This window comes from Camelina sativa, chromosome 17, assembly GCF_000633955.1.
Source record: "Camelina sativa cultivar DH55 chromosome 17, Cs, whole genome shotgun sequence".
NCBI classification, from domain to species: Eukaryota; Viridiplantae; Streptophyta; class Magnoliopsida; order Brassicales; family Brassicaceae; genus Camelina; species Camelina sativa.
Window position 1 is genome coordinate 7014397 of NC_025701.1, and position 24803 is coordinate 7039199.

Genomic DNA, 24803 nt, shown 5'->3' on the forward strand with positions numbered 1-24803 from the left:
GTTACCTTTTTCTACTGCATGATCATTGGTTCTTCCCTCCACAGCATCCAGACATTTTTGAAACTGCTTATCCTCAACCAAAGGCAAGCCTCTGAGATTTCTGATTTTTTTTTTTACTTTTGTTTGCTTATATTTGACACCCCATGTTATCTGCTTGAAAAGCTACGTCCTTTTTTTTTTCTGCCTAATTCGGATTCTGCCTAATTCTGACCCCCACTGTGCATTTTTGTTTTCTTTTCAAGCAGACGTGGGATTGGAACCCTGGTCAGCATTTAAACACGTCTGCAACACCAAGCGAGTCTGATTTTTCTTGGATGGATCCCTTTAAGGCAAGCGTTTGAGATTTCTCATTTTCAGTTTTGTTTGTTTGCCTAAATTTAAAACAACCCCCTACCCCAAATATGATATGCTTTGAAAACCCTTTCTCACTTCCTAGTTTTGCTTAAGTTTGACCCAATGTGCATTTTTTTTTTGTTCTTTCAAGCAGACTGGGGAACAGCCGGGGGAGTTTGAAGCACCAAGTGAGCGTCCCCGTGATTGTGCTACTACTTCCATGGTGATAGACCAACCAGAGGCAAGTTTTTAAAAATCTGAAAACGTTGAGGCTTCTAATCTGTAGAATTCTTGGTTTTTCTTAATGAAAGCTAAAATATTGTGCTTGAAATCCCTTTCTTTGCTTCCTAGTTTTGTTTGTCTGCCTAACTTTGACCTCAATATGCATATGTTCTGAACCCTCTTACCACTAGTAATTTCCTTTCTCACGTAATTTGACACTATGTTAACTTTTTTCTACTGGATATTCATTGGTTCTTCCCTCCGCAGCATCCAGACATTTTTGCAACTGCTTCTACTCAACCAAAGGCAAGCTTCTGAGATTTCTATTTTTTACTTTGTTTGCCTAAATTTGACCTTATGTCACCTTTTTCCACTGGATGTTCATATTGGTTCCCTCGGCCGCATTGGTTCCATCCTCAGGATCCACACATGGTTGCAACAACACCAAGAAGAAGAAGAAGAAGAAGAAGAAGACGACGAGTACATGGCCCATGGTGTTTTTCTTCTTCTTCTCAAAGGCATTTGTGATTTATGAATGGTATGCTCTACTTCCAGCGGCAAATGTTTGGTTTTGTTAACTTTAAAATAATGCTATGCTTATTTTCAAGTGTCGTCTCCTCTTATCGACTTTAAAAAACCAAAACTGACGAAGTAAAAAACAGTAACACATTTCTAAAAATTGTTTTCATAGGCAAAAATTTAAATAACAGAGATGCATATTCAAGAGAATTTTTTTCACAACAGTTTCTTTAATTATCGGAAACTGCATCAAACCCACCAACTTTCGAAACAAGTAATCAATAATACCTTTCTACTGGCGGGTCATCATGACAACAGAGACATTTACTTAACTTGTTGCATCTGCCAACACTCAAATGATTAAGAATTGGTTCATATCTTCTCACTGTCAGCACATTTCTTGTTAAAAAACGCTCTTATGAGTTGCAGCCTTTTGCATCTATAAACTTCAATATCTTGTCACAATCTTGAATCTGCAAAAGCAATTTTCATAATGTATTCGATACAAGTGGCTATCGTGGCTGCAGCAAGGTTAGAGTCACCATTATGTAGTACATAAATGCTGAAGCGGGCCTGCTGTAAATGGGAAGGAGTCATATGATTTCATATTCATAAGCGGATATATCTTGTGTAGCACAAGAATCTCAAATAAATTAGGTGCCGCAAACTCTCTAGCAACACATATCGTGGTCCATGGGGGAATGTCTCTTGCAGCAATGGATGCATTTATAGCGAGTACGTCTCATACTTTTGTGATTCAGCTTGTAACTGCAGATAATTACTAAACATCTATCTATAAAGCTCAAAATAAAATAGCAAGTGCGGGGGAAAAAAAAAAGAGAGTAAAAACCCAAAACAGTCTTTGGACTCTGTAACAGAATCGAGAACCCTCCCAAGATTCACTTCCTTCCCCTATATAAACCCCAAATCATAACCGCTTTTTTTTTCTTGCTTCATCTTCCGTTTTTACTATCTCTCTCTCTTCGAGCTCAAGAATCACAAACGATGGCGAACAACTCAAGTGCTTCTTGTTTCAGAGCAATCTTTCTCGGAGCCCTCATCATCATCCTCCTCTGTCTTCCTCAACCATCCGCCGGCGTTCCATTGGAAGAGTTAGAAAGAGCCATCGCCGTCCTCCGCGTCAGAGGCCGTGCTCTTTTCGCCAACGCAATCATCACCTCCGATCTTCTCTTCGATCTACTCTCCGACGAGTCCCTCACTCTCTTCGCTCCCACCGATTCAATGCTCTTCGCTCTCGACATGACTCATTCGCTTCCCTTTTACGTTTCTACTCTCCGCCTCCACTCCGTACCGCTCCGCCTCCCACTCTCCGAGCTCCGATCTCTTCCCAACGCCTCCTCTCTCCCGACGCTTCTCCCGTCTCACCGCCTCCTTCTCACTAAGCCTTCTTCCTCCAACGACTCGATTTTTCTCGACGGTGTTCAACTTCTCCTCCCTGGTTTGTTCGTTGGTCAACATATCGCCGTCCATGGTCTCGCGACTCTTCTTCCCTTGACTCCACCGTCGTCTCCCAACCGACTCGTGGAGGATTCGGCGGCAGAGTCACCGTGGATTCTAGGTTCAAGATTTTCGCCGGCACCAGAGCCTTACTTCGCCTTTATGGGTCTTTCACCGGTAGAGTCGCCGAGCTTTGAGCAAGTTCCACCATCGCCGTCGTGGGGAGAAGATTTCATCGTAGGCGATGAAGGAGGTCCGTTAGATGCGGCGAATAACGGCTTTTGATGTACACGTGTCGTAATCTCTGTAAAAACACGCTTACACGTGCGAGGAGGCTTGTAAAGTCAAAAAGAGTCCTTTTCTTTTCTTTTATTTGGGTCAAATAGAGTCCTTGAAATGTGAATTGTATCTTTTTTATTTTGAAATCTGAATCCTGGTTTAGTGGTTTTGTTTGGCTTTGTTTGAAATGTGAATTGTATCTTTTTGATTCTGAAATCTGAATCCGGGTTTTGCTTGGTTTGTTTAAAATGTGACTTGTATCTTTTTGATTCTGAAATCTGAATCCTGGTTATGTTTGGTTTTGTTTGAATTTTCAAGAATTTGAACCGAATAAAACCGACTTGTGTACCAAATACAATCTCGTGCAAGAGAAACTAACATAGTAACATGTATGAAAAGCTGAGGCCAACACTAGTAGTACAAAAGCAAATCTTTCCTACAAATTTAGTAGTTCGCAAACTCCACCACATTCATCAAGAACAAACAAACTATATGACCTAGACGACCTCAGGTTTAATATCTTCCTCCACTGCTTCTGCTTTTACTGTATCAGTAGCCCCTTCCTCCTTGATGTTTCCATCTCCCCCCTCGTCAAGTATATCATCCATTATCATTTCATCCTCCCCACCATTGATATCCTCTACTTCATCTTCTTCCTCTTCATCTCCTACTCCTCCCCCAGGTATCTTTCTCTTCTTTGGCCCGTGCTCCATCCTATGTGTCTCTAATTCCTTATCCATTGTTTCCTGCAAATTCATTGCCCCGTTGTTGTTTGCTTTCCTCGCATTCCTTGCGTTTTGCCACCTCTCCAGCTCTTTCTCTACATTAGCCAGACATTGCTCTTCTATTTCCCTTTGATACTCACTCACTTCTTGTCTCCTTGCCGCCTTCCATTCTAAGAATGTCTGCGCCCACAAGTCACCAATCCACATATCAATATCCCATAGCAATGCATCTCACAACGTTCATTCAATAACTACAACACTTTACCTGCTCTTTCTGTTGCTCCACCTCAGCTGTATCTTCTTCCAAAGGCTTCGCTAGCGCATAGTATATCTGTGGCTCTGCTTTTGTCCTGAAACACCCGTCCACATGCAAATCAAATAAAATAAGTTTTAATGGAAACCTTTATATCATCTATCAATGTCTACCTATGGCAGGCCATAGAGTATCAAACATTGGCATTCCCATCAACATTTGTATGCACGTGAATGGAAACTTATCTTTGCCTCTATAAAATTGTCAATATGCACACTTTTTGGACCGAAATTAAAAATAACCTGCAAATCAAATAAGTAGCAAGTTCACCATTAAGACTCATCCATCATGCAGAGCAAGTAAGGGTACGCTGTGGAACTAAAAGCAGTACCTTATAAATTTGCTAAGTTTTTTTTGGTGCTCACTCCACTGAAGGAAAAGCAGTTCCAACTTCTTTTGTTCTGCTTTAGCAGCAACACGGGCTCGAAGAGTCTGATTGACCAGTAAAATTGAGAATATCAGATCACTACTACATAAGACTGCCATTTTAAAGTGCATGTAAAAGAGAAACAGAATGTAGCTGGCTGCTTACAAGATCTCTTCTCCTCTTTTCAGTCATATTTTCACGCTCTTGCAGCCTCAGCCGTTCACTTTCTTCGCGGGACTTTTGCTCAGCCTATATAAGTAGGAGGGATACGGCACACAAACACTGTTAATGCATTGAAGTACTACAGACGAAGTTAAGAAATAAGCGCACTTCTAACTGGACATATAATGATATATATGCACCTAACATCTTTGTAATATTACTACTAAGATCTCCAAATCAAAAGGCAGGAAATCCGAATCCCAAAACATAAATCATATCTAGAAAGATTTCTGTTCCTCTACAGCGCTACTCAAGTCAAAAGAAACTGGAGGAAGATGCTGTCTTGGATAGAAGATTACATTTCCCTCAATAAACAGTGACAGTAAAATATCACATATCTGGTTTTTTAGTTAATGAAACAAGCCATGTGAAATGTGTGCTTACCTTTTGTAGGGCAGCGGACCGTCGGGCATATGCATCTGTTCCAGAACGCTGCTTATCTTCTTTTTTGAACTTCTGCAGAAGGGGAAAAGTATGTAGACAAGTGAGAATACAATAACTTGAATAAAGAATGACACATCTAACATGAATCAAGCTAATCAATGAGAGACTAGATATCATGAGCAAGAGCTATGTCCATGTAATTCTTAACACATACCTCCAAAGTCCCTTGAAGATTCCCCAGTATTCTTCTGTTCCTATTAACCAATTTAGGATCCTCATTCTTAGGTAAAACCCTTGGTGCAGGTTCCGGCAGTGCAAAAGCCTCAAAACCCTGATCAGAGCACAACAACAGCAACAATTAAGTAAAAAGTCGCCTCTTTCTGATTAAAAAGAGTACGTGGGGATAGATAGTGGGATTGAATTACCTTCTTGGTCCCTCGTTGTTCTGCATCCCTCCGAGACCAATCTCCACGACGCTGTCCAGGTAGCTTCTTGTCACTTTTATCAGAGGTTCCATTTTCACCAGCTACAACCTCGGTTCCATTGCCATCAACTAGTAACTCTTCATCCTTACTAACATCTTCACCGTCGACCTATAAAGGTTTCCCCAATAAAGTTAAGAAACCACTTCCTACAATCTATCAATGAGAAAAATCATTACTTTCCCAACACCAAAATTTACCTTAACAACGGCGGAAGACAATCTCCGTTTCGCAGGACGCTCATCTTCTACGTCATTCCTATCCGCCTTTACATCAAAATTACAAAATCCAATAATCAATCAATTAGCGCAATTTGATTCACATCAAAGGAGATAAAACAGAATTAAGGAGAAGATAAAACTTACATGACGAGTGAAGCCTCTACGGCCTTGATTGCGAGGAACGACGCCTGAAAAGCCTCCACGGCGGAGTCCACGAGGGTCACGAAGCCTCTCCGTTATCTGATCAGGATTAGAGAATTAATTAAAACCATCGTTTTCAACAGAGAGGATTTATATAAAGTGAGAACGAGAGATTGAGGTCAAGATAGTAGTAGTACCTCGCGCTGCTGACGGTGAAGCTCATCGATCTCGTGTCGTAGCTCTTCCGCTGTCTTCTCTAAGGCGGTGCCTCCCATCGTCGCCGCTGCTCAGAAAATTTCGCTCGAAAACCCTTAGAAGAAGAAGAAACCAAATCTTTTTTGTATGGGCTTTAAAAGGCTTATTACTTCACCATACGTCGGCCACTATATTATTTCAGAAAAGCCACAAACTTATTTATATAGGGTTTGTCCAGAAAAAAGTTAATTATATGTATAAAATTTAATTTAAACAAAAAAAAATTAAATTCCATATATATTTCCTATATGAAAATTAATTCTGAATTATTCAGTTTTTTGTATTATTATCATAATGAAGATTATAAAAAAGTACAGTATAATGTGAAAAAAAAAAAAACAAATCTAAGTTGCATGGAATTGAAAGCATCTAGATCCACAACAGAAATATTAAGTTACTTAATTTAACTATTTCATAAGTTCAAAATTAAATATTTAGAATATCACTTTTATCAATGATATGCTAAATTAGTACCCACTTCTTCTCTGTTTCAGTTGCAACTTTTATTTCTAAAAAGGTCTTTTTTCTTGATGAATATTTTTACATTAGATTTAAAATAAAGTCACATTAAGAGGGGAAAAAAAATAATAAGAAGCAAAGAGCTTTTATTGCAAGAAATGTTTCACAAGAAAACACAAGTGGGTTATCTAGTCTGGAAGTTGAGACTCCTGATGCAAAATGCGAAGATGAAGGCAAAGAAGACAGTGAAGCCAACGAGTACCGCGGCGACAGGTCCCATGTAGTCTGATTCAAAACCGTATTGGTCTTTAATGTATTGCTTGACTGTGAGGCCAGGTGGACCACCAATAGAAGCAATGGTAGTCTCAACGTCACCGTATTGAGAAGTGATCAAGCCGTATATGGTCCAAGCGACAGGGCAGATCCAGTAATACCAGACCCACCACTTTGGAATCTTGGGTCTAGGGATGAAGAAGCCAGAGAAGAGGTTAAAGATACCGTAGAAGGCTGATGCAAAGATGGAAGCAACTTGCTGGTTAGGCGTGAGAGACACGGTCATCATGCCGTAGTAGGTCCAGTAGAGGAATGAGAAGTAATTGATGAAGAGGAACCACAAGAACTTGGAAGCTTTCCACTCGAATCCAACCATAGCGTAGATGATAAGAGAGTAGTATGTGGTTTGAACCAAGACATAAGGTAGCTCACAAGTTACTTGGGAGATAGCGTAAGGTATGGCTGAGTACATCCCGGCTGCTTTTTCCCTGTAGAACACTGTTCGTTCAATTGCTACCATTGGTTGTACCGTTGAGCAGTTGTTAATACCCACGAATACAACTGCTGCGTAGATTGCTCCAATCACCATCGTCAGGTCTTGTACGTTTGATCTCTTACCTCCGATCTGCCAGAAGACAGAACCGATCATGAGAGATGTTGCCAAGGTGAAGATGAACCGGACAAGGTTGTAGTCAGGAGATCTCCAATAAGTCCACCACTGCTTCCATAGACATGATTTGAATTGTCCCCATGTGTTCTGCGAAAACTGTGTAGCAAAGTAGAGATCAGATGCTCCTTGGGGAGGCACGCTTAGTTCTTGCACCAGAGCCTTGTTACGTCTGTGTTAAACAATTCATACGTTAGTTAGTTAGGTCAGGTATCATCACATCATTATAACAAATATTGTTTTGCTGTGTTCACTTACTGGCATAAGGCTGAAGCCTTATATAGCTCAGCAAAGTCAACTCCAAGCTTCAACTCGGCTGCAAGAGAGCTGGCTTCCAGCATCCAAGTGGCCGGGTTGTACTTATCCGGAATCTTTGGCACTCCAGGAAACGATTCAAAGTACTCAACAACCTTGTGAGAGTTTCGGCCTAAGGGACCAGAGTATATCACATGTCCTCCTCTCTTCATCAGTAGTAGTTCGTCAAACGCCTCAAAGATATCAATGCTAGGTTGATGGATAGTGCACACAACAGTTCTCCCTGTGTCCACAGTGTTTCTCACCGCTCTCATCACGATCGCAGCTGCTCTAGCATCCAACCCTGAAGTTGGCTCGTCCATGAAGATGATAGAAGGGTTAGCCACAAGCTCAACGGCGATTGTTAATCTCTTCCTCTGTTCCGTGGAAAGCCCCGTGACACCAGGTAAACCAACAATTGCATCTCTCAGATCCACCAACTCCACTAATTCCATCACTTGATCCACAAACATCATTTTATCCTCTTTGCTTACGTCCTTAGCAAGGCGAAGGAAGGCAGAGAAGATAAGTGATTCTCTTACTGTAACTTGTGGAGAGTGAATGTCTGTTTGTTCACAGTAACCAGAGATTCTAGCAAATGTATCTTGTTTCTTTGGGAATCCAGACACTCTAACATCTCCTTCTATGTATCCACCTGTCTTCCTTCCGGCCAAAACGTCCATCAAAGTTGTCTTTCCCGCACCACTCACCCCCATTAACGCTGTCAACACTCCTGGCCTAAACGCGCTTGTTATTCCTTTTAGAAGTTGTAACCTGGTTTCTTGAACTCCTTGTTCCCTCATTTCCTGCACCATCCAATAGTTCTGTATGAGTTTCTTTTCGTGTATAATAATAGTAATAAGGTTAGGTGGTTTTCAAAGGATTACCGCAGGCATGTCAACAAAGTATTTAACGTCGTCAAATGACATAGCTAGAGGAGTAAAAGGAAGAACCATTCCTTTCTTGTTTCCCATACTCTTCATCTCAAGCTCCTCTGTTTTACATATAAGAGTAAATTCTTAATATTTATTTTTCTTTGTTTTGTATAATGAGTATTCAAGATGTAAACAAGTAATACTTACTTTTGGCTGCAGCCTCTTCGTCTTCTTCTTTTGGAATTATAGCTTGTGCTTTCCCAAGGGCTGTTGGTCAATACATACATCGAAGACACGTTAGTATTTTTGAACCGGTGAGAAAAAAAAACAGAATCAAACAAAAAAGAAACTTACGGTCTAGATAAGTAAGTGCCAGTGTAAAGAATCCGTTGAAGACGACAGTAAAAGCAAGCAAGCCTCCAACTGATATCCAGTACCAGTTCTTGTCATCAAATACATCCCACATATTAAGCACACTTGATCCCAACTTCGTTCTGTTGTCAGCAGACTGCATTTTTTCACAACAAAAAATAATTAGCTACAAGTATAGGGTGGTGAGGGCTTTAGGAGAAAATAAAAAAATGATGAAGAAATTACCATTTTATTCATCCATCTAGAATCAAACATTTCATTGACGGTGAGGCCATTGAAAGCGTAAGAAAGAGGAGACACCCAATAAGCCCATCTCCACCAAACCGGAATCTCACCTCGAGGAAGAAGGAAACCTCCAGTCAAGAACACAACTAGTAGAACGAGCACACCCCCGGTATTGGCTATGGTCATGGTTCTGCATGTAGATGCAATGAACCTGAATATCCCGGAAGCCATTTGTTGGATCAAGAAAATGATCAAGAACTGTTTGAAGAATCGGGTAGCTTCGGGTGCATATCCTATAGAGTAATATGTCACCACCATCCACGCTGTAGACTCAAAGATGGAGATTGGAATCCCTAACAAGAAAGTGGGAAGCGTGAATGTCCATGGTGGATGAAACAAAAGATCCCTTTGCTTGTAGAACACGGGAAGTCTCTGGATCGTCATGGCCATCTCCGCAAGACCGTTAAACATGTTTACGATCATAGCAAATAGGAGTGATCCGATGTAGATGTTGGCGTCGACCTCGTTCCTTGTGTGCATTTCGGTTCTAAGGAAAAGGGTTGACGTGATTGCGGCAATGATGATGATTTGGACGGTTTTGAAGATGTAGAAGAAGGAGTTCCGCTTCATGAGCATCCACTCTTTGTCCCAACAGCTTTTGAGAAGGTCTGTTTTCTTCATTGAGTATTTGTCAAACACTAGAGCTGCTTTGTGGCTTTTAGACTTGTCGAACGGTACTGATAGGTCGTTATATAGTTTAGATCCAACATGGAATGTCTTAAAGCTGCTGGCGAACTCAGACACTGGGATGAATCTATAGGGTCTGTTTGGATCAACCCAATACTGCTGTTGATCTTTCTTAGATGTAACCTGTTCCATACGTTAAATGTAATTTGTAAGTCATTGTAGGATCAAAATACTAATATATACCAGGATAAACATGTCTATATATGTATTTACCTCTTGCAAGAAATCAGCTGTTCCTTTTCTTTCAGGGCATTTGAATCCAAACCCCTCAAAGAACTCTAGGACGTGGTCTCTAGGTCCCTGGTACACAATTTGACCCTCCGACAATAGGATTATATCATCGAACAGATCAAACGTCTCAGGAGCAGGCTGGAGAAGAGATATGAGCACAGTGGCTTCTGTGAGGTGAACAATCTGTTGCAAGCACTTCACGATTTGGAAAGTTGTGGAACTGTCAAGCCCGGTGGATATCTCATCCATGAAGAGAGTCTTAGTTGGTCCAACGATCATCTCTCCAGTTGTCACACGCTTCTTCTGACCTCCTGAAATACCTCTCATCATATCATCTCCAACTATAGTATCCTTGCATATGTCAAGCCCCAGAATCTGTTTCATCAAAAGCTTTATAAGTACACTGTAACATAACCAGTCTACGTACTTGAAGAATAATCTGCTAAGTTGAAGTATCATAAAAACCATTATCAGCTATCTAACACCCTATATGGCATGCTTTGTAACTTGTAAGTAAAAAGGTAAAAGGCTTTTAAGGTTGAGAGAGGGGCTGACTTTGAGAGTATAATCAGTGATGAGACTACTCTTGACGCCTTGAGCAGCAGAGGCCTTCATGAACAGATCAACATCAGCTTCCGGGAAAATCCCAGCGTCCTTTTCTCTTCTTGCCAACTCATTTAGAAGATCTGCCATCCATTACAAGTAAAGATTACTCAATCGACCATAAAAAACAAAAAAGTAGTAACTTTAGTTGAATCAGAACATACCGTAACGAGTACCAACACCTTGACACCTAGCAGAGAAATCAAGAGTCTCCTTAACAGTCATGATACCAACATGAAGATCGTTCTGGCTAATGTAAGCAGAGGTTTTGATGGGAACAAACTCGTTGAGGCGGTGACCATTATAGGTCACCTCCCCTGTGACGTCAAGAGACTTGTCGAGTTTACCGGCAAGAGCCAGCAAAAGCGTAGTCTTCCCGGAAGAAGGAGGACCCAACAAAAGTGTCATCCTTGAAGGTTTGACGATACCAGAAACATCTTTGAGAATAGTGAGTTGTGCTTTCTTGGCAAGCCTGATTCCGATCATGGCCAGAGCAGCTTCTCCCATGTTCCTAACCGTGTTTAAAAGCGAAGGAAGAGATCTATCACCGGTGTAACAGTCAGCTCTCACAGTCAAGTTGTCGTACCTCACTTCCACTGTCGGAAGCTGGATCCCAACACGGTCGATCCTGTTTCTGAGCTTGGTCAAGATCCGCTCGTTGTCCTGCTCGGCTACTTTGAAAACCATGTCGATGAACTTCTGACGTTCTTCGCCGTCGAGCTTCGTGACGTCAACTTCTTTGTTCAAGATTTGGTTACCGTAGACGTCTTCTTCGCCGAGCTCGGGCATGAGACTGGTGCGGAGACGGCTGTAGGTAGGGAGTTTCTCGATGGCAGCCCATTTGAGAGCTTCTTCGTCTTGGTTGACTGATTTGGTTCGTCTAGAGCTTGTGTTGAATATGTCCTCCACGTTTCTGCTTGCTCTGCTTACACTACGGCTTATGCTCTGACGCATACTACCCCCTCTGCTCATAATATGAGCTGGATCGTAATCCATCTTTAGATCTGATGAAGCTTGATCCCTGCTGATTCTACTAATTAAAGTTAGGTGCTTCTTCTTGTTTCTGTAAGACTATAGTCTGACCTGACCATAAGTACAAGAAGAATGTAAATGGAAGAAAGTTTTGTCAGTGCCTATGCAAACATTGAGGAGAGAAGAGAGAGTAAGAAAAAATGGTGAAGAGACGAGGATAAATAGGTACAACGACTTTCTTTTTGCAAACTCCCTAGGTCCTCTCTGTTTTACCTTTATATTTTTAATTATCTCTGAACAAATATTTTTAAAACACCCCAACTTGCCTGATTGCGCCTTTCAAATTTGGGATTAAAAATAGTAATATCACGTAATAATGAAATCTTTTTAACAGAATAGTCCATGTGGGAAGATCAATAATACACGAGTTAAATATTTGATTAAAGCGTTTGTATATGCCCGGTGCCAAATGATGTAGACAGGTTGTCTTTTTTTTTTGGCTCGATTTATTTTGTCTTTCTTTCACCTTCTCTCATAAACAATGGAAAAGGTGGCTCTTTTTTAAAACTAATAAAGATTCACGGATGACTAATTGACTAAGCCTATGGTGGTGATAAGATTGAAAGGGAGTGATTAGCGCAGAACAAGTTGAACAACACATATAATAGAGAAAAAACTGAAGACTTATGTAAAAACTAAAAAGTATTGGTTATTTTGTTACTAGTGCTTACTAATATTACCTAAAAGTCTTGGTTATTTTGTTACTACTTACTAATATACCTCGTACCAACTACTACACACACAGTAGCGCCTACATATGTCAAAAGAAACTCAAACCGAGTTCAAACATCTTGACCTCGTTTTTCTTGATGCTAATTAACTTTGTTAATCAAGTACAGCAGTAAATTATATACTGCGTGATTAGTCAAATACCGTAATTAATAGAATGACAGGTCTGTACCGAGTACCTAACCCTTAATTAAAATAAATTATTCTCTGTTAGCGTGTTTGAGTCTCTCGGTCAAATCGCTCAGGCCCTGTCCCTGTGCCCATTATTATCAACTGTGTTTTAAAATGTTTTAAAAGCACGTGTATTAGCTGATTATTAATAAGAAAGGAATAATGTTATAACGATTTACGTAACGAATATAAATTATTACTTTACTCGATATTTAGTAAACGAATCTTATATTTATGGGAGAAATAAGGGCCAAGATTGTCGCCATTCAAAATAATTTGAAATAAAAAAATAGGTAGAGCGTTAGTGAGGATTAGCTGTGTAATTAAATAAAATATGTTTAATATTTTATTAATAATGTCAGTAATCATGAGTATATTAATTAATAAACACTCCACAACCACCCAGCTCATACATAACTCGGAAGATTCCCCGGGGACGGGTTCCCTCAACGCTCACACTATCTCGATAGTTTCAAAGTCAATTATAAACTGTAACACTGGCTATTCAGACTGGCTTTGTCCGAAACTTTTGCTGTTTACGTGGATCAAATAATACAGTTCTGTACAGATCGTTTCTTCATAAAAACATCTAATTATCCGCATGTGTAAAAAATATTAATTTCATAAGATTTATTTTTAAGACTCGAGATTTTGGGCCCATATGTGAAGATTATTATTGATTTTGGCCCATCAGCCCATTAAAGCACACTGAGAAGTGAGAGCTTTATGAAGAAGGTATATGAGTCACTGTTGTAGCATCTTCTTCTTCACTTGTTCTTCCTTCTGCCGTCGTCGATAATGGCTGCTTCCGATGATTCCTCTCACTACTTCACCGAGTTTACCTTGGCTGAGGTCTCTTTTTTTTTTTTTCTTTTTTTTCGCTTAATTAGATATATAAAAGATTCATATGAGATGTGACTTTTTCTTTCTTCTTCTTATGGTGAAGATTGTAGACATGGAGAATCTGTATAAGGAGATAGGTGATCAATCTCTCCAAAAAGATTTTTGTCAAACTGTTGCCTCCACTTTTAGGTAATATCTTCTTAAATTATTTGAGAATTTTGCTGCATTATATGAGGAGAATCTTGGTTACATATTTTTTTTTGGTAAATCTGTTTTTATTAGTTCTTCTTAACTGAGTGTTTGTTTCAAAGTTGTTCTACGAACCGGAAGGGGAAACCATCTGTAACTTGGAAACAGGTGCGTTTCTTATTTCGTCATGCAACTTGGTGAAATGCAATGCAAGTGTAAGCCAGCAAGAAGTAACTTGTTCTTTAAAATTGAGTGGTTTTTTTTTTTTCAGGTACAGGGTTGGTTTCAGGAGAAGCTGAAGCAGCAAAGCCAACCCAAATACAAAACTTTGCCATCTCCTCCTTTGCAGATTGTTGACTTGTCGAATCCTAATTTTGCTGGAAAGGCTGTAAATGTTGGGAACGCTACCTATGTTCAAAGACGAAAAGGTTTTGTTTCATTTTTCTTGTTTGCCATTCTTGATTCTTTTAGTTTAACGCCTTGGGGAACATTTTCATACACAGGTAAGGCTTCTGATGTTTCTGATCTGGCTTTTGAGGCTAGATCAGCTAGGGATTACGCTTGGTAAGAACCTTTCTTTGCTTTTGAATGATCATCTTTTTCCATATTTGCTTCCACTTTTGGATTTGGCAAATTTAACAAGTATATAGACATATATACGTGGGCATATTGCTTGTTAAGTTTACCAAAGGCTACATGTTCAGGTGTAGACTTTAGCATAGTACATGTGCTACCTTTGTCGTTTTATATCTGTGCTTATTTGCTTGGATTCTGGTCTTTCAGGTATGACGTGTCTTCGTTCGTCACTTATAGAGTTCTTCGCACTGGTGAACTGGTAAAACTTCTTCTCTTTTGTAGTTTTGTACAATGCCTTATTTCGTTTGCAACTGAGAGCGTCTGCAACAGGAAGTGCGTGTACGTTTCTCTGGGTTCGACAATAAACACGATGAGTGGGTGGATGTCAGAACATCAGTGCGTGAGCGTTCTATTCCTGTAGAACCATCAGAGTGTGGGAGAGTGAATGTTGGTGACCTGCTTCTATGTTTCCAAGTAAGTCTCACTTTGATCTAATTATGAAGGATGGAACCTTTAGCAAAAAAATTAAACGTAAAGAATGGAAATTTGGGGTGGTTGTTAATGTGCAGGACAGGGAGGATCAAGCATTGTACTGTGATGCTCATGTTGTGAATATCAAGAGAGGAATTCATGATCAGTCGAGATGTAACTGCGTGTTTCTTGTTCGCTACGATCTTGACAATACAGAGGTTAAAAAAAATAAAGCTTGATCTCAGTCTTTATTACCTTGGGGGCTGTTTGAAAAATTCAAGAAGTTGCGTGTTACATGAACAGGAAGCAGTGGGAGTAGAAAGAATTTGCCGCCGCCCTGAAGAGTGAATTTGTTTCCTTTTGAAGTCATCTTTGGAGGATGCAGTAAAACATGACTAGATAATATATATGACTGACCCAAAGGAAGGAATGAAATGCTCATCTAGAGACCTCATGATACACAAGGTCCTGGGATTGTATGTTTTCCATTATGTTGGAAATAAAGTGGAAAAAGTCGTTGGATTGTAAAGGGAATGATGACAATATAAGGTAACAAAACCCAAATGCTTAACCAGTTAATATCCCCCCTTGTAATGTTCAACATACAAGTCTCTTTCTTTTGAGCAAGACAAGATTTCTTTCCGTTACTCATTGCATCTTTTATAATAAGCAAATCAACACATTCTGTGAACTTCGGGATTTCAAGATAAAGATGTGCAAAAAAGCTCATTTTAGCACACAAGCTACTTTGGAACAAAAGATGTCTCTGTACCAATAACGGTGCGTTCTCTGTTTTCAATTCCACAGTAAAGAAACATACAACAAGTATCAGACTTTCAATTATGTTTTATTCTTACATAACTCATTCCAAGATATTCCTATGGAAGAATCCATTTTCAACAAAGCAGTCCCTATCTGTTTCTCCTAATCAATGTGTACTCACTCCTTCAACTTGAACACATTGTTTATTTGGCTAACGCGATAAGATTTGAGCAAAAAACAAGAGAGTTAAGGAGACTAGCGGTTCAGCCATCTCCTCAGCCGGGAAGCCATTCCCCGAGGAGGAGGGGGAGGTGGGATAAGAACATCAAGCATGGTGACTCTCTCTTTTGGAGTCAATGGAACACCTCTAATAAGGTTCAACGCCATGATATGTACGTTTGTCCTTTGCCTGTGCTTCTGGTAAACCAACCCTGCAGCGGTACCTCCAGCAATTATAACCTGCCACACACCAAAACACCAGAGTCCATTAAACTAAACGTCCCTATGGAGGTTAGAGTTCTTATTGATTGTTTTAAACTCACCGGTGTTAGCCACAATGCTGCGGTCTGCAAATCAAATTTAGGAGCATAAAGCACCGTCTCCCCAAACTCATCCTCAAGCTTATTGTAGATCTCTTTGTCAGTTTTCCCAGCTCCTATCTCATCACGGATCAGCTGCAAAACTCAGGTGTATCAGAGGGGAGTAGACATCAAAACTAGATTTCAACTCATTCTTTGGGAAACAAAACTGAGTAAAGGACACGACCTGTCTAAGGAGAATAGCGACATCTGCCTGCGAGTCTTCAATGGACTGACTCCCACACTCAGTACAGCGAACATTGTGGCTGATGTTTCTGGCACGAGCGTCCAGCATCTGAGCCTTCTTCCTCTCTTCGTCTGTTTTCTCCATTGCGCTGAAAATTTCATGATTACGAGTATTGTTAGTTTCCACAGACGCATTTCGTCGAACAGTTTGTGGACAACATAGCAGAAACTACTTAGAGACCCAAAACGAACGGAACGCTTGTTAATTAAGTTTGAAGGAAGAACCTGTTTGGAGAGGAAACGAGAGAGATCGGAGAAACGGCTAAGTTCGTTCAATCTGGAGCTCAAAAATTAAAACCTTTCGCTTGGGAAATTTCTACGTTTACTTGTAAAAATGTAAACACCCTATCGTCCTCCAGCAGTAGGAAAGCCAAGTCACCAGAGCCGTTTGGAGAATATGCCGGTGGAAATCTCCGGCGGGTGAACAAACCGGCTCCGAATGCGAGATCGATCGAGAAGGCGCGTGAAGGAGCGTGCAACGTGTGCCAGAAGACGAGCTTCGCGCGTGTACAGTGTTCTAGTGCATAATAAACATGGGCCGTTCAAATATATAATTTGTTTGTAATTATAATAAACATGGGCCTTGTAATTGCATAATACTACTAACTGAGTAAGTGAAAACTGAAAACAAACACTCTTTGCACCAAAAATCGAATTGAGAAATTTGAGATGGATATGGAACCATACAACTTGAGCCAAGAAGGAACATGTGACAACAAACAGTTAAGCTGTACATGCAAAGCAACACAAACACATTCTAGAATAGGAGAAAGTGAGATTGAAACAAAATCACCACACTGATTACACATACTAAAGCTGAATTGGTGTTGGTGATGGGTCTGCTCCTCTTCTTCATCACTCTTCTCTTCTACTTGGGGAGTGGAGACATCGGGTGAATGGAGGCTAGAGGGGTACCCTAATATGAGCAAAATGGTCTCATCGAACAGTTGACACCGCAGCCCCATGGCACCAATGATTTGCGAATCATTTTGTGATAAAGGCCTAATTATGTTCTTAAAGACATGATCTTAAGGCAGTCCCAATTCTGATCTTAAGGCAGCCTCAATTCTTAGACCTGCAGTGAAAGCTGTACATATATTCAGATGTATCATAACTTCAATACTGCACCATCTTCGTTTTTCTGCTGAGAAGGAACAAACTCAACAACTGAGAGAAGCCAATCATTCTCTTTTCTCCTCTCTGCTGGCGCTGGTTCCATACACAGAAACTACTAGCAACTAAAGGTTTCCTTTTTCCTGTAAATGCCTATGACAGACAGAGTGATGACTCTTACTTCACCAAACAGGTCTAAAGTAGTCACCAACAACAAACTACACAAATTCAATTTGGGATTTGAACTGCAAGAACAAATAGAGAACGAGACATGCCTGCTAATGTTAGCAAGACTCCCTGCAATCTTTTTGAATTTCAATTGAAATACAAACGGAAGAGAATCAATAGTTCGTGGGATAGACGCAGGAAAAAGTAAATCAAAAACGAGAATCGCCACTTTCTTCCTCAACTCGTAGTACATCAAGTTTCGTGTCTTAACAGGCGATACATAAGCTTTGCTACAATGCCTATGGAGACAAAAGGTCGGAAATTTAAGCACCACGGTCAGCAAAGCAACGTAAAGGGACTCTTAAAGCTGTAAAAGTCTACTGCTTTCTTTATTTATATACACGAGGGAAGAACAGTTTCGACAATGTGAGGACTCCTCAGACATATCCTTCAACCAAGATCGGTTTCTTCTCCTCTTCTTCTTCATCTTCTTCACTCTGATCCTTCTTCTCCCTGCTGCTCTCAATACCTTCAACATCCAAATCCTTCAAACCATCAACGCAGCTCCTCCCTTCTCCACCTTCGCCTGCCACAACCAAATCTCCACCCTGTTCCGATTCAGCCAACTTCCCATTTCCCTTTCCGGCTAAACACGGTCCAGTACCCCTTTCATTACCCCCGCCGACGATGATCGTGCCTGAACCTTCCGGAACCGGATCCGCTACACAACCGCCTTCCTCCTCGTGCTCGAAAATCGAAGCTGCTCGAGACTTCACGGCGTTGGCGGCTTTACGAAAAGCTTCCTGTATAGATTCCGGCGGCAGCGCACAATCTTCGAGTCCGGCGTCAGCAAGTGCCGGCGGGAGGATCTTGTCGAGCAAGCCGACTCTTTCTTTTGCAGCCTCCATAGATGCAGAGATTCAGAGGTCTCTTCTCTGAAATATGAACCCTAATTTGGATAATGTTTTAATCCTTTTCGAGCTGAAAGAGGAAAGGCGGTGATGAGGGCATTTATGTCATTACAGTTCAAGTTTACATCAAATTTCCAAAATAGCCCAAAGCGTTTGGTGAGCCCAAGGTTCGACACCTAGCGTTAGCATATGGACTTGATTGCGAATTTGTAAACAATTAATGAAAGTGAAATGCAAACCACCACGAAGAGAGAGAATTAAAAGATCCTAAACCATCTCTTACCGGGAACACTCGCCGGAGAATACGTACGGAATCAACAACCGTCTCCGGGATAGACTCCATTACCGGCCGATTCCATCAATTCGTAGTCCGTTTTCGATTTTCCCAGAGGCATTGATTCTCTCTCTCTCTCTTTCTTTTCTCGTCGTTTCGAAACCAGCTCATCTTTGATCGATCCTTCGAAGATCGGGTTTTAATTTCCCGGGAATTAGGTTCTGGAAAAAATCCGTCTGTTCTCTCTGGTGTGTTCATTGAAGGGGTGAATTAGGCGTCTGAGAGAGAGAAGGGATTTTGATTGAACTATGAGCACTCAGAAGCAGGTGGTGACTCTTCGGGACCTGGTAGAGGAAGCTAAGAAACGAATTGTAATCGTGGTGATATGCGTCGTAGGACTGTCTTACCTCATGTCGCGTAAGTTTATTTGATCGCTACTATGAATCTTTGTTTATTTTCAGTAGTGGTTCAGTAGCTACTTATGTGTTCAGCAATCTCTAATGAATACACTCACGTTTGCAGTGACAAGCTCATCGGTTTGGGTCAATCTCCCTGCTGCTGCGTGTTTGATCATCCTCCTTCGTTATTTCTCATTCGATATTGAAATGAAAAGGAAAGCTGCAGCTTACAACAACAAACCGCCTTCTCTCAATGCACCAACGTTAAATAAAACACCTGACCTTCCTAAAGCAGCTCCACGGTCTGACTGGAGAAGCAAAGTGAACTCTCAGGTTGTTGAGGATGCGATTGATCACTTCACCCGTCACCTCGTTTCTGAATGGGTACTGGATCTCTGGTACTCTCGCATAACACCGGATAAACAAGGTCCTGATGAACTGGTGTTTATCATTAACGATGTTCTTGGGGAAATTTCACGGCGGTTTAGAAATGTTAATCTTATTGATCTGTTGACAAGGTTTGTTATTTTTTTAGTGTCTCAAGTCTCATATTGAGTTTTTTTGTTAAGGTTTGTTATTCCATGAAACTAAACCTTCTTTGTATTGATTTAGGGATCTAATTGATATTGTATGTCGTCGTGTGGAGCTTTTCCGCGAGTGTCAAGCAAAGATTGAGAGACAACAAAAGAGAAGCCTCAGTTTTGAAGACCGCGACTCTGAACTAAGACGTGTGATGGCCGCAGACGATAAATTGCACCCTGCATTGTTTTCTCCTGAATCCGAGCATAAGGTTTACTGTTGCGACAAGCTGTTATACAGATTTTTATGTTGGATGTTTTACCACTTTATTGCTGTCAGGTGGTGATACTATGGTCTCTATTTGGCAGGTTCTGCAGCATATAATGAACAGTCTCATTTCACTAACATTTAGGCCAGAGGATCTGCACTGTGCTTTTTTCCACTATACCCTGAGGGAGCTTCTTGCTTGCTGTGTGATTCGACCAGTCCTAAATCTAGCCAATCCTCGGTAAACTATTACCTCTCTTACACCACATTCTGCCCCTCTTATTCTCGCCTCAATGGTACTTATTCTGTGTACCAGGTTCATAAATGAGAGGATTGAGGGTGCTGTAATGTCAAGGATTAAAACTAGTAACAGATCTAGTGCTGCAGAAGAGGCTTCTCCATCTGAGGATCTCTCAGATCTTTCTCCTGATCATTTTTCTAGATATTTGGACCCTTCTGTCACAGGTGTTGAGCTTGTGAATTTGAAAAATGAACAGCAGAAAAATTCTAAAAGGAAAAGCGCTACAGATAAACAGCATTTAACAGATTTATCGAAAGATCNTTGTTATTTTTTTAGTGTCTCAAGTCTCATATTGAGTTTTTTTGTTAAGGTTTGTTATTCCATGAAACTAAACCTTCTTTGTATTGATTTAGGGATCTAATTGATATTGTATGTCGTCGTGTGGAGCTTTTCCGCGAGTGTCAAGCAAAGATTGAGAGACAACAAAAGAGAAGCCTCAGTTTTGAAGACCGCGACTCTGAACTAAGACGTGTGATGGCCGCAGACGATAAATTGCACCCTGCATTGTTTTCTCCTGAATCCGAGCATAAGGTTTACTGTTGCGACAAGCTGTTATACAGATTTTTATGTTGGATGTTTTACCACTTTATTGCTGTCAGGTGGTGATACTATGGTCTCTATTTGGCAGGTTCTGCAGCATATAATGAACAGTCTCATTTCACTAACATTTAGGCCAGAGGATCTGCACTGTGCTTTTTTCCACTATACCCTGAGGGAGCTTCTTGCTTGCTGTGTGATTCGACCAGTCCTAAATCTAGCCAATCCTCGGTAAACTATTACCTCTCTTACACCACATTCTGCCCCTCTTATTCTCGCCTCAATGGTACTTATTCTGTGTACCAGGTTCATAAATGAGAGGATTGAGGGTGCTGTAATGTCAAGGATTAAAACTAGTAACAGATCTAGTGCTGCAGAAGAGGCTTCTCCATCTGAGGATCTCTCAGATCTTTCTCCTGATCATTTTTCTAGATATTTGGACCCTTCTGTCACAGGTGTTGAGCTTGTGAATTTGAAAAATGAACAGCAGAAAAATTCTAAAAGGAAAAGCGCTACAGATAAACAGCATTTAACAGATTTATCGAAAGATCCATTGCTTTCTTTGGACACCCAATCTTCCCGGTCGTGGAACTCCTTACCCTCAACGTCCAAAATAGGTGATGGTAGTAAACATCCTCAAGGACATAGAGGAGGAGAGGGATGGGGTGACGTGTTAGACATGATGTCACAAAGGAAAACTGCGAACCTTGCTCCTGAGCATCTGGAAAGCGTGTGGGCAAAGGGAAGAAACTATAAAAAGAAGGAAGATGAGAAAGTTGTTGAGCGCGTGCCCCCGAGATGGTCTAGCAAGGAATCGAGCAACGATGGCTATTTAAGTGAAAACACTGCGAATTCAAGAATCTCCAATCAGCCTAAAGTCGTAAATACAGAGAGTCACTTATCAAGTTATTCCTCTGCTGAAGAGGACGAGGAGCAAACAAAGAGTAGTCATTCTTCTACATCCGAAGATGAGGAAACGGTAACAGGTCTAAACAGTCCTGGGACTCGAGTCTGGGATGGTCGAACAAAGAAAAATCTTGCTGTTTCACGGATACATCATCCACTTGAAAATTCTGGCCACTCTTTCAAAAAGACCAGTAAAGGGCATGGACGTTATCAGCAAGGACCCAGACATCAATCTGGCAGGAAGAGATCCAGAATTTCTGGACACATCATAGATGATGATGATAGCAATGATTCTGAAGATGGTTCATTGGCTAGATCATTCAGTGGAATGTCTGCAACGTCATCTGCATCATACGTTTCAGCGGCAGAAAGTGATGTTCCCAATGCTCCTAAAAGTTCTTTGTTGGTTGATTCCTTTGCCAAGTTGAGATGTCAGGTACAATTATATATCGGTTGGGCATCCAAACATTCGTAAATCTGCAGACAGTTATGTTCGTATGTAGTATCATACGATGGATGATTTTAGGTTCTTCTTGCAGGTTCTGGGTGCCAATATTGTGGAGGGTAGTTCTAAGATGTTTGCTGTGTATTCAATTGCAGTCACAGATGAAAGTAATCATAGCTGGTCGATCAAAAGAAGGTGATAGAAAGATACTGCTACGGATTTGATGTTGGCGCTTTCTCTTTTAAACTTTTTTATTTATATGAACTTTCAGATTTCGACATTTTGAGGAGCTTCACCGGCGGCTTAAAGTTTTTCCCGAGTACAATCTTCATTTACCGCCAAAGCATTTTCTATCAACAGGCGTGGACATACCTGTTATAAAAGAGCGCTGTGTACTACTTGATGAGTATATCAAGGTCAAACGCCATGTCTCTTGTTTTCTACTCTATGTTCATGCTTTTCATGGTGCTTATGTATATGAATTTTTTGTTTTTTTGTGTTTTTGTTCTACTGGATTTGTTTTTTTGATGAGTAGTTTAACTGTGAATAAGCTTTTGTGTTTTCATATTCTGGTAGTTAGTTTGGATTTTTCAGAAGCTAATACTGAGTGTTCTTATGCATGAAACGTCACCATCTACTGTTGTGTAATTGTTACTCTGAAGTAGAGTCAGGCCTGCTTTATCTACTAGAGTTATGCATTTTTTTATTCAAAGTAAGATAGGGCTGATAGTTCTAATGCTTGATCCTTTGTTGTTGCTTTTCACACGTCGTCTATTCTTCCATGTTAACTAAAATGTGAATGATAACTTTGCATTGAGGTGATTCCCCGGTTTTCCTTAATCTGCGAATTATCCTTTCTCTACTTTGCTCAGAAGCTTTTGCAGCTACAACGAATTTCAGGATCGATTGAAGTTTGGGACTTCCTCAGTGTGGATTCCCAGGTAGATTCTCTTCCGCTGACTCACAAATCTTTAGTGCTGACAAAATTTGACATGTAACTTGTTGCTGCTGTGCAGACTTATGCGTTCTCAAGCTCTTTTTCAATCATTGAGACACTAACAGGTGAGTAATCCACAACACAATTAGATTTTGATCTTAATAAGTTCGCTATAATTTACTGTCACCAGTAAATCATTTCAGTTAAACATGTCAGTAAGACATCTACTGTCGCTACAAATATGGGAAATATGACTGAGGCAACACCTGGTTCTCTTCCTTGGAGAGAAAATCCGAGTTCAGAGAATGGGAAACCGGGTCAACATTTAAGGAATAATGTAATGGTGGATGATGTGAAGTCAAAAGTGAAAACTCTTGGAAATGATCATATGAAGACGCCTTATTTAGATGTTAGAAATAGCAAAGAGAATGGCGGGCAAAAGGTGGGAACTCAACATGCTGATGATGTGGACTTTGCCGGTCTGCCCACCGAGGTATATGTAACATCCGCACCTAGTATCAGCCATTCAAAGATTTTGTTTTGTTTTTCTGATGATTCGGTCTTTTGCATTGTGGGAAAGTGGGAAAGCATGAGGACATTTCTTGTATTTCTGTATTAGTGTGTTTGTAATAACTTGTCTTTCGTGCAGTGGGTTCCTCCAAAGCTAACATTACCCCTACTAGACTTAGTAGATGTTGTCTTTCAACTCCAGGAGGGTGGGTGGATCAGGTACATAAATTTATAACCAGGAGCCACACTATTTTTCTCTTTTTGAGTCAAGAAAGTGGAGTAAACCTGATCATCTATTTTTGCACATTACAAGGCGGAAAGCTTTTTGGGTTGCCAAACAGATACTTCAACTTGGGATGGGCGATGCATTGGACGATTGGGTACTTGAGAAAATCTGTCTTCTGCGGCGGGGAACTGTAGTTGCTTCTGGAATTCAACGGGTTGAACAGGTGAGAACCTCCACTTGAACTCCTTCTTTTTGCACAGTGAGAGGTAGTTGTGAAAGTCTCAGTTAAATAATGGAAAAAAGTATGCCTGACAGTGACATATCCCTGTGATGTCTCTGGCTTAGTTATATTTCAATCCATGGTTAGATTTGAAAGAGATATTTGGTATGACGTCTCAGATACTATGGCCGGATGGAATATTCATGACAAAGCATCCAAAACGGCAGCAACAATCCGGCAGTTCTGAGGAGGAGCAGCGACAAGAAGCGGAGAGGCGAGCGAAATTTGTTCATGAGCTGATGATTGGTAATGAGCTTCCTGTCATCTTATATTTTTCTCATCAGTGATATCTAAGCGTAATTGAATTATAAATGTTTGAATTAACCGTCAACTCACAGAAAAAGCCCCAGCGACAATAGTGAGTCTTATAGGACAGAAGGAGTATGAACAATGTGCAGAGGATCTCTACTTCTTCCTCCAGGTAAACTTTTCACAATGTCTTGAAGTTTCAGATCTTGAGATGCTTAAGCTTAAGTGTTGGGTTTCATTGTTTGATTATTGTTGTTTCAGTCATCAGTGTGTCTGAAGCAATTGGCGTTTGACCTTTTGGAGTTGTTGCTACTCTCGGCATTTCCGGAAATGGAGCAAGCTTTCAAACAGTTGCACTACGAAAAGCACCTATTTGGTCAATATACACCACCAAACTGATTGATACTTTGGATTGCCCTTGTAAACTTATCTTCCATATTACATGGAGTTTTGCTAGAATTCTTTAAAAAGTAATACCACGCATGCATTTCGGTGATG

At 40.6% G+C, this 24803-nt stretch overlaps 7 protein-coding genes across 8 annotated transcripts; 3 read left to right on the forward strand and 4 right to left on the reverse strand.

Moving 5' to 3' along the window:
* On the forward strand, positions 1701-3081 carry LOC104755828 (fasciclin-like arabinogalactan protein 19). Its single transcript, XM_010478297.2, has one exon. It carries the CDS (start codon positions 2080-2082, stop codon positions 2815-2817), a length of 738 nt encoding a protein of 245 aa, XP_010476599.1. The 5' UTR covers positions 1701-2079; the 3' UTR covers positions 2818-3081.
* LOC104755829 (pinin-like) lies at positions 3175-6044 on the reverse strand. The gene is made up of 10 exons (XM_010478298.2): positions 5864-6044; positions 5670-5765; positions 5505-5570; positions 5248-5415; positions 5037-5153; positions 4823-4894; positions 4382-4465; positions 4181-4281; positions 3802-3886; positions 3175-3716 (listed from the first exon to the last, which is right to left on the reverse strand). The coding sequence occupies exons 1-10, from the start codon at positions 5939-5941 to the stop codon at positions 3309-3311; spliced, it is 1275 nt and encodes a 424-aa protein (XP_010476600.1). The 5' UTR covers positions 5942-6044; the 3' UTR covers positions 3175-3308.
* LOC104755830 (ABC transporter G family member 35) lies at positions 6442-11663 on the reverse strand. The gene is made up of 9 exons (XM_010478299.2): positions 10832-11663; positions 10620-10750; positions 10047-10439; positions 9087-9956; positions 8844-8997; positions 8697-8756; positions 8502-8608; positions 7579-8420; positions 6442-7492 (listed from the first exon to the last, which is right to left on the reverse strand). Exons 1-9 carry the CDS (start codon positions 11661-11663, stop codon positions 6565-6567), a joined length of 4317 nt encoding a protein of 1438 aa, XP_010476601.1. The 3' UTR covers positions 6442-6564.
* LOC104755831 (protein SAWADEE HOMEODOMAIN HOMOLOG 1) lies at positions 13343-15325 on the forward strand. The gene is made up of 9 exons (XM_010478300.2): positions 13343-13451; positions 13546-13631; positions 13754-13799; positions 13903-14059; positions 14135-14195; positions 14415-14466; positions 14538-14681; positions 14777-14896; positions 14982-15325. The coding sequence occupies exons 1-9, from the start codon at positions 13398-13400 to the stop codon at positions 15024-15026; spliced, it is 765 nt and encodes a 254-aa protein (XP_010476602.1). The 5' UTR covers positions 13343-13397; the 3' UTR covers positions 15027-15325.
* Positions 15394-16804, reverse strand: LOC104755832 (cytochrome c-type biogenesis CcmH-like mitochondrial protein). Its single transcript, XM_010478301.2, has 4 exons — positions 16490-16804; positions 16206-16353; positions 15983-16114; positions 15394-15899 (listed from the first exon to the last, which is right to left on the reverse strand). Exons 2-4 carry the CDS (start codon positions 16347-16349, stop codon positions 15696-15698), a joined length of 480 nt encoding a protein of 159 aa, XP_010476603.1. The 5' UTR covers positions 16350-16353; positions 16490-16804; the 3' UTR covers positions 15394-15695.
* Positions 17660-18524, reverse strand: LOC104755833. The gene has a single exon (XM_010478302.2). It carries the CDS (start codon positions 18451-18453, stop codon positions 17983-17985), a length of 471 nt encoding a protein of 156 aa, XP_010476604.1. The 5' UTR covers positions 18454-18524; the 3' UTR covers positions 17660-17982.
* LOC104755835 lies at positions 18649-24801 on the forward strand. Of its 2 annotated transcripts, XM_010478303.1 has the most exons (16): positions 18649-19147; positions 19253-19646; positions 19741-19918; positions 20016-20155; positions 20231-20462; positions 21291-22094; positions 22198-22298; positions 22375-22519; positions 22976-23044; positions 23120-23165; positions 23244-23533; positions 23690-23769; positions 23864-23999; positions 24176-24302; positions 24395-24477; positions 24567-24801. In XM_010478303.1, exons 1-16 carry the CDS (start codon positions 19039-19041, stop codon positions 24702-24704), a joined length of 3072 nt encoding a protein of 1023 aa, XP_010476605.1. In that variant the 5' UTR covers positions 18649-19038; the 3' UTR covers positions 24705-24801. The 2 variants fall into 2 exon arrangements, with proteins under 2 accessions (XP_010476605.1, XP_010476606.1); XM_010478304.2 differs by lacking the exon at positions 20231-20462 and having other exon boundaries at positions 21059-22094.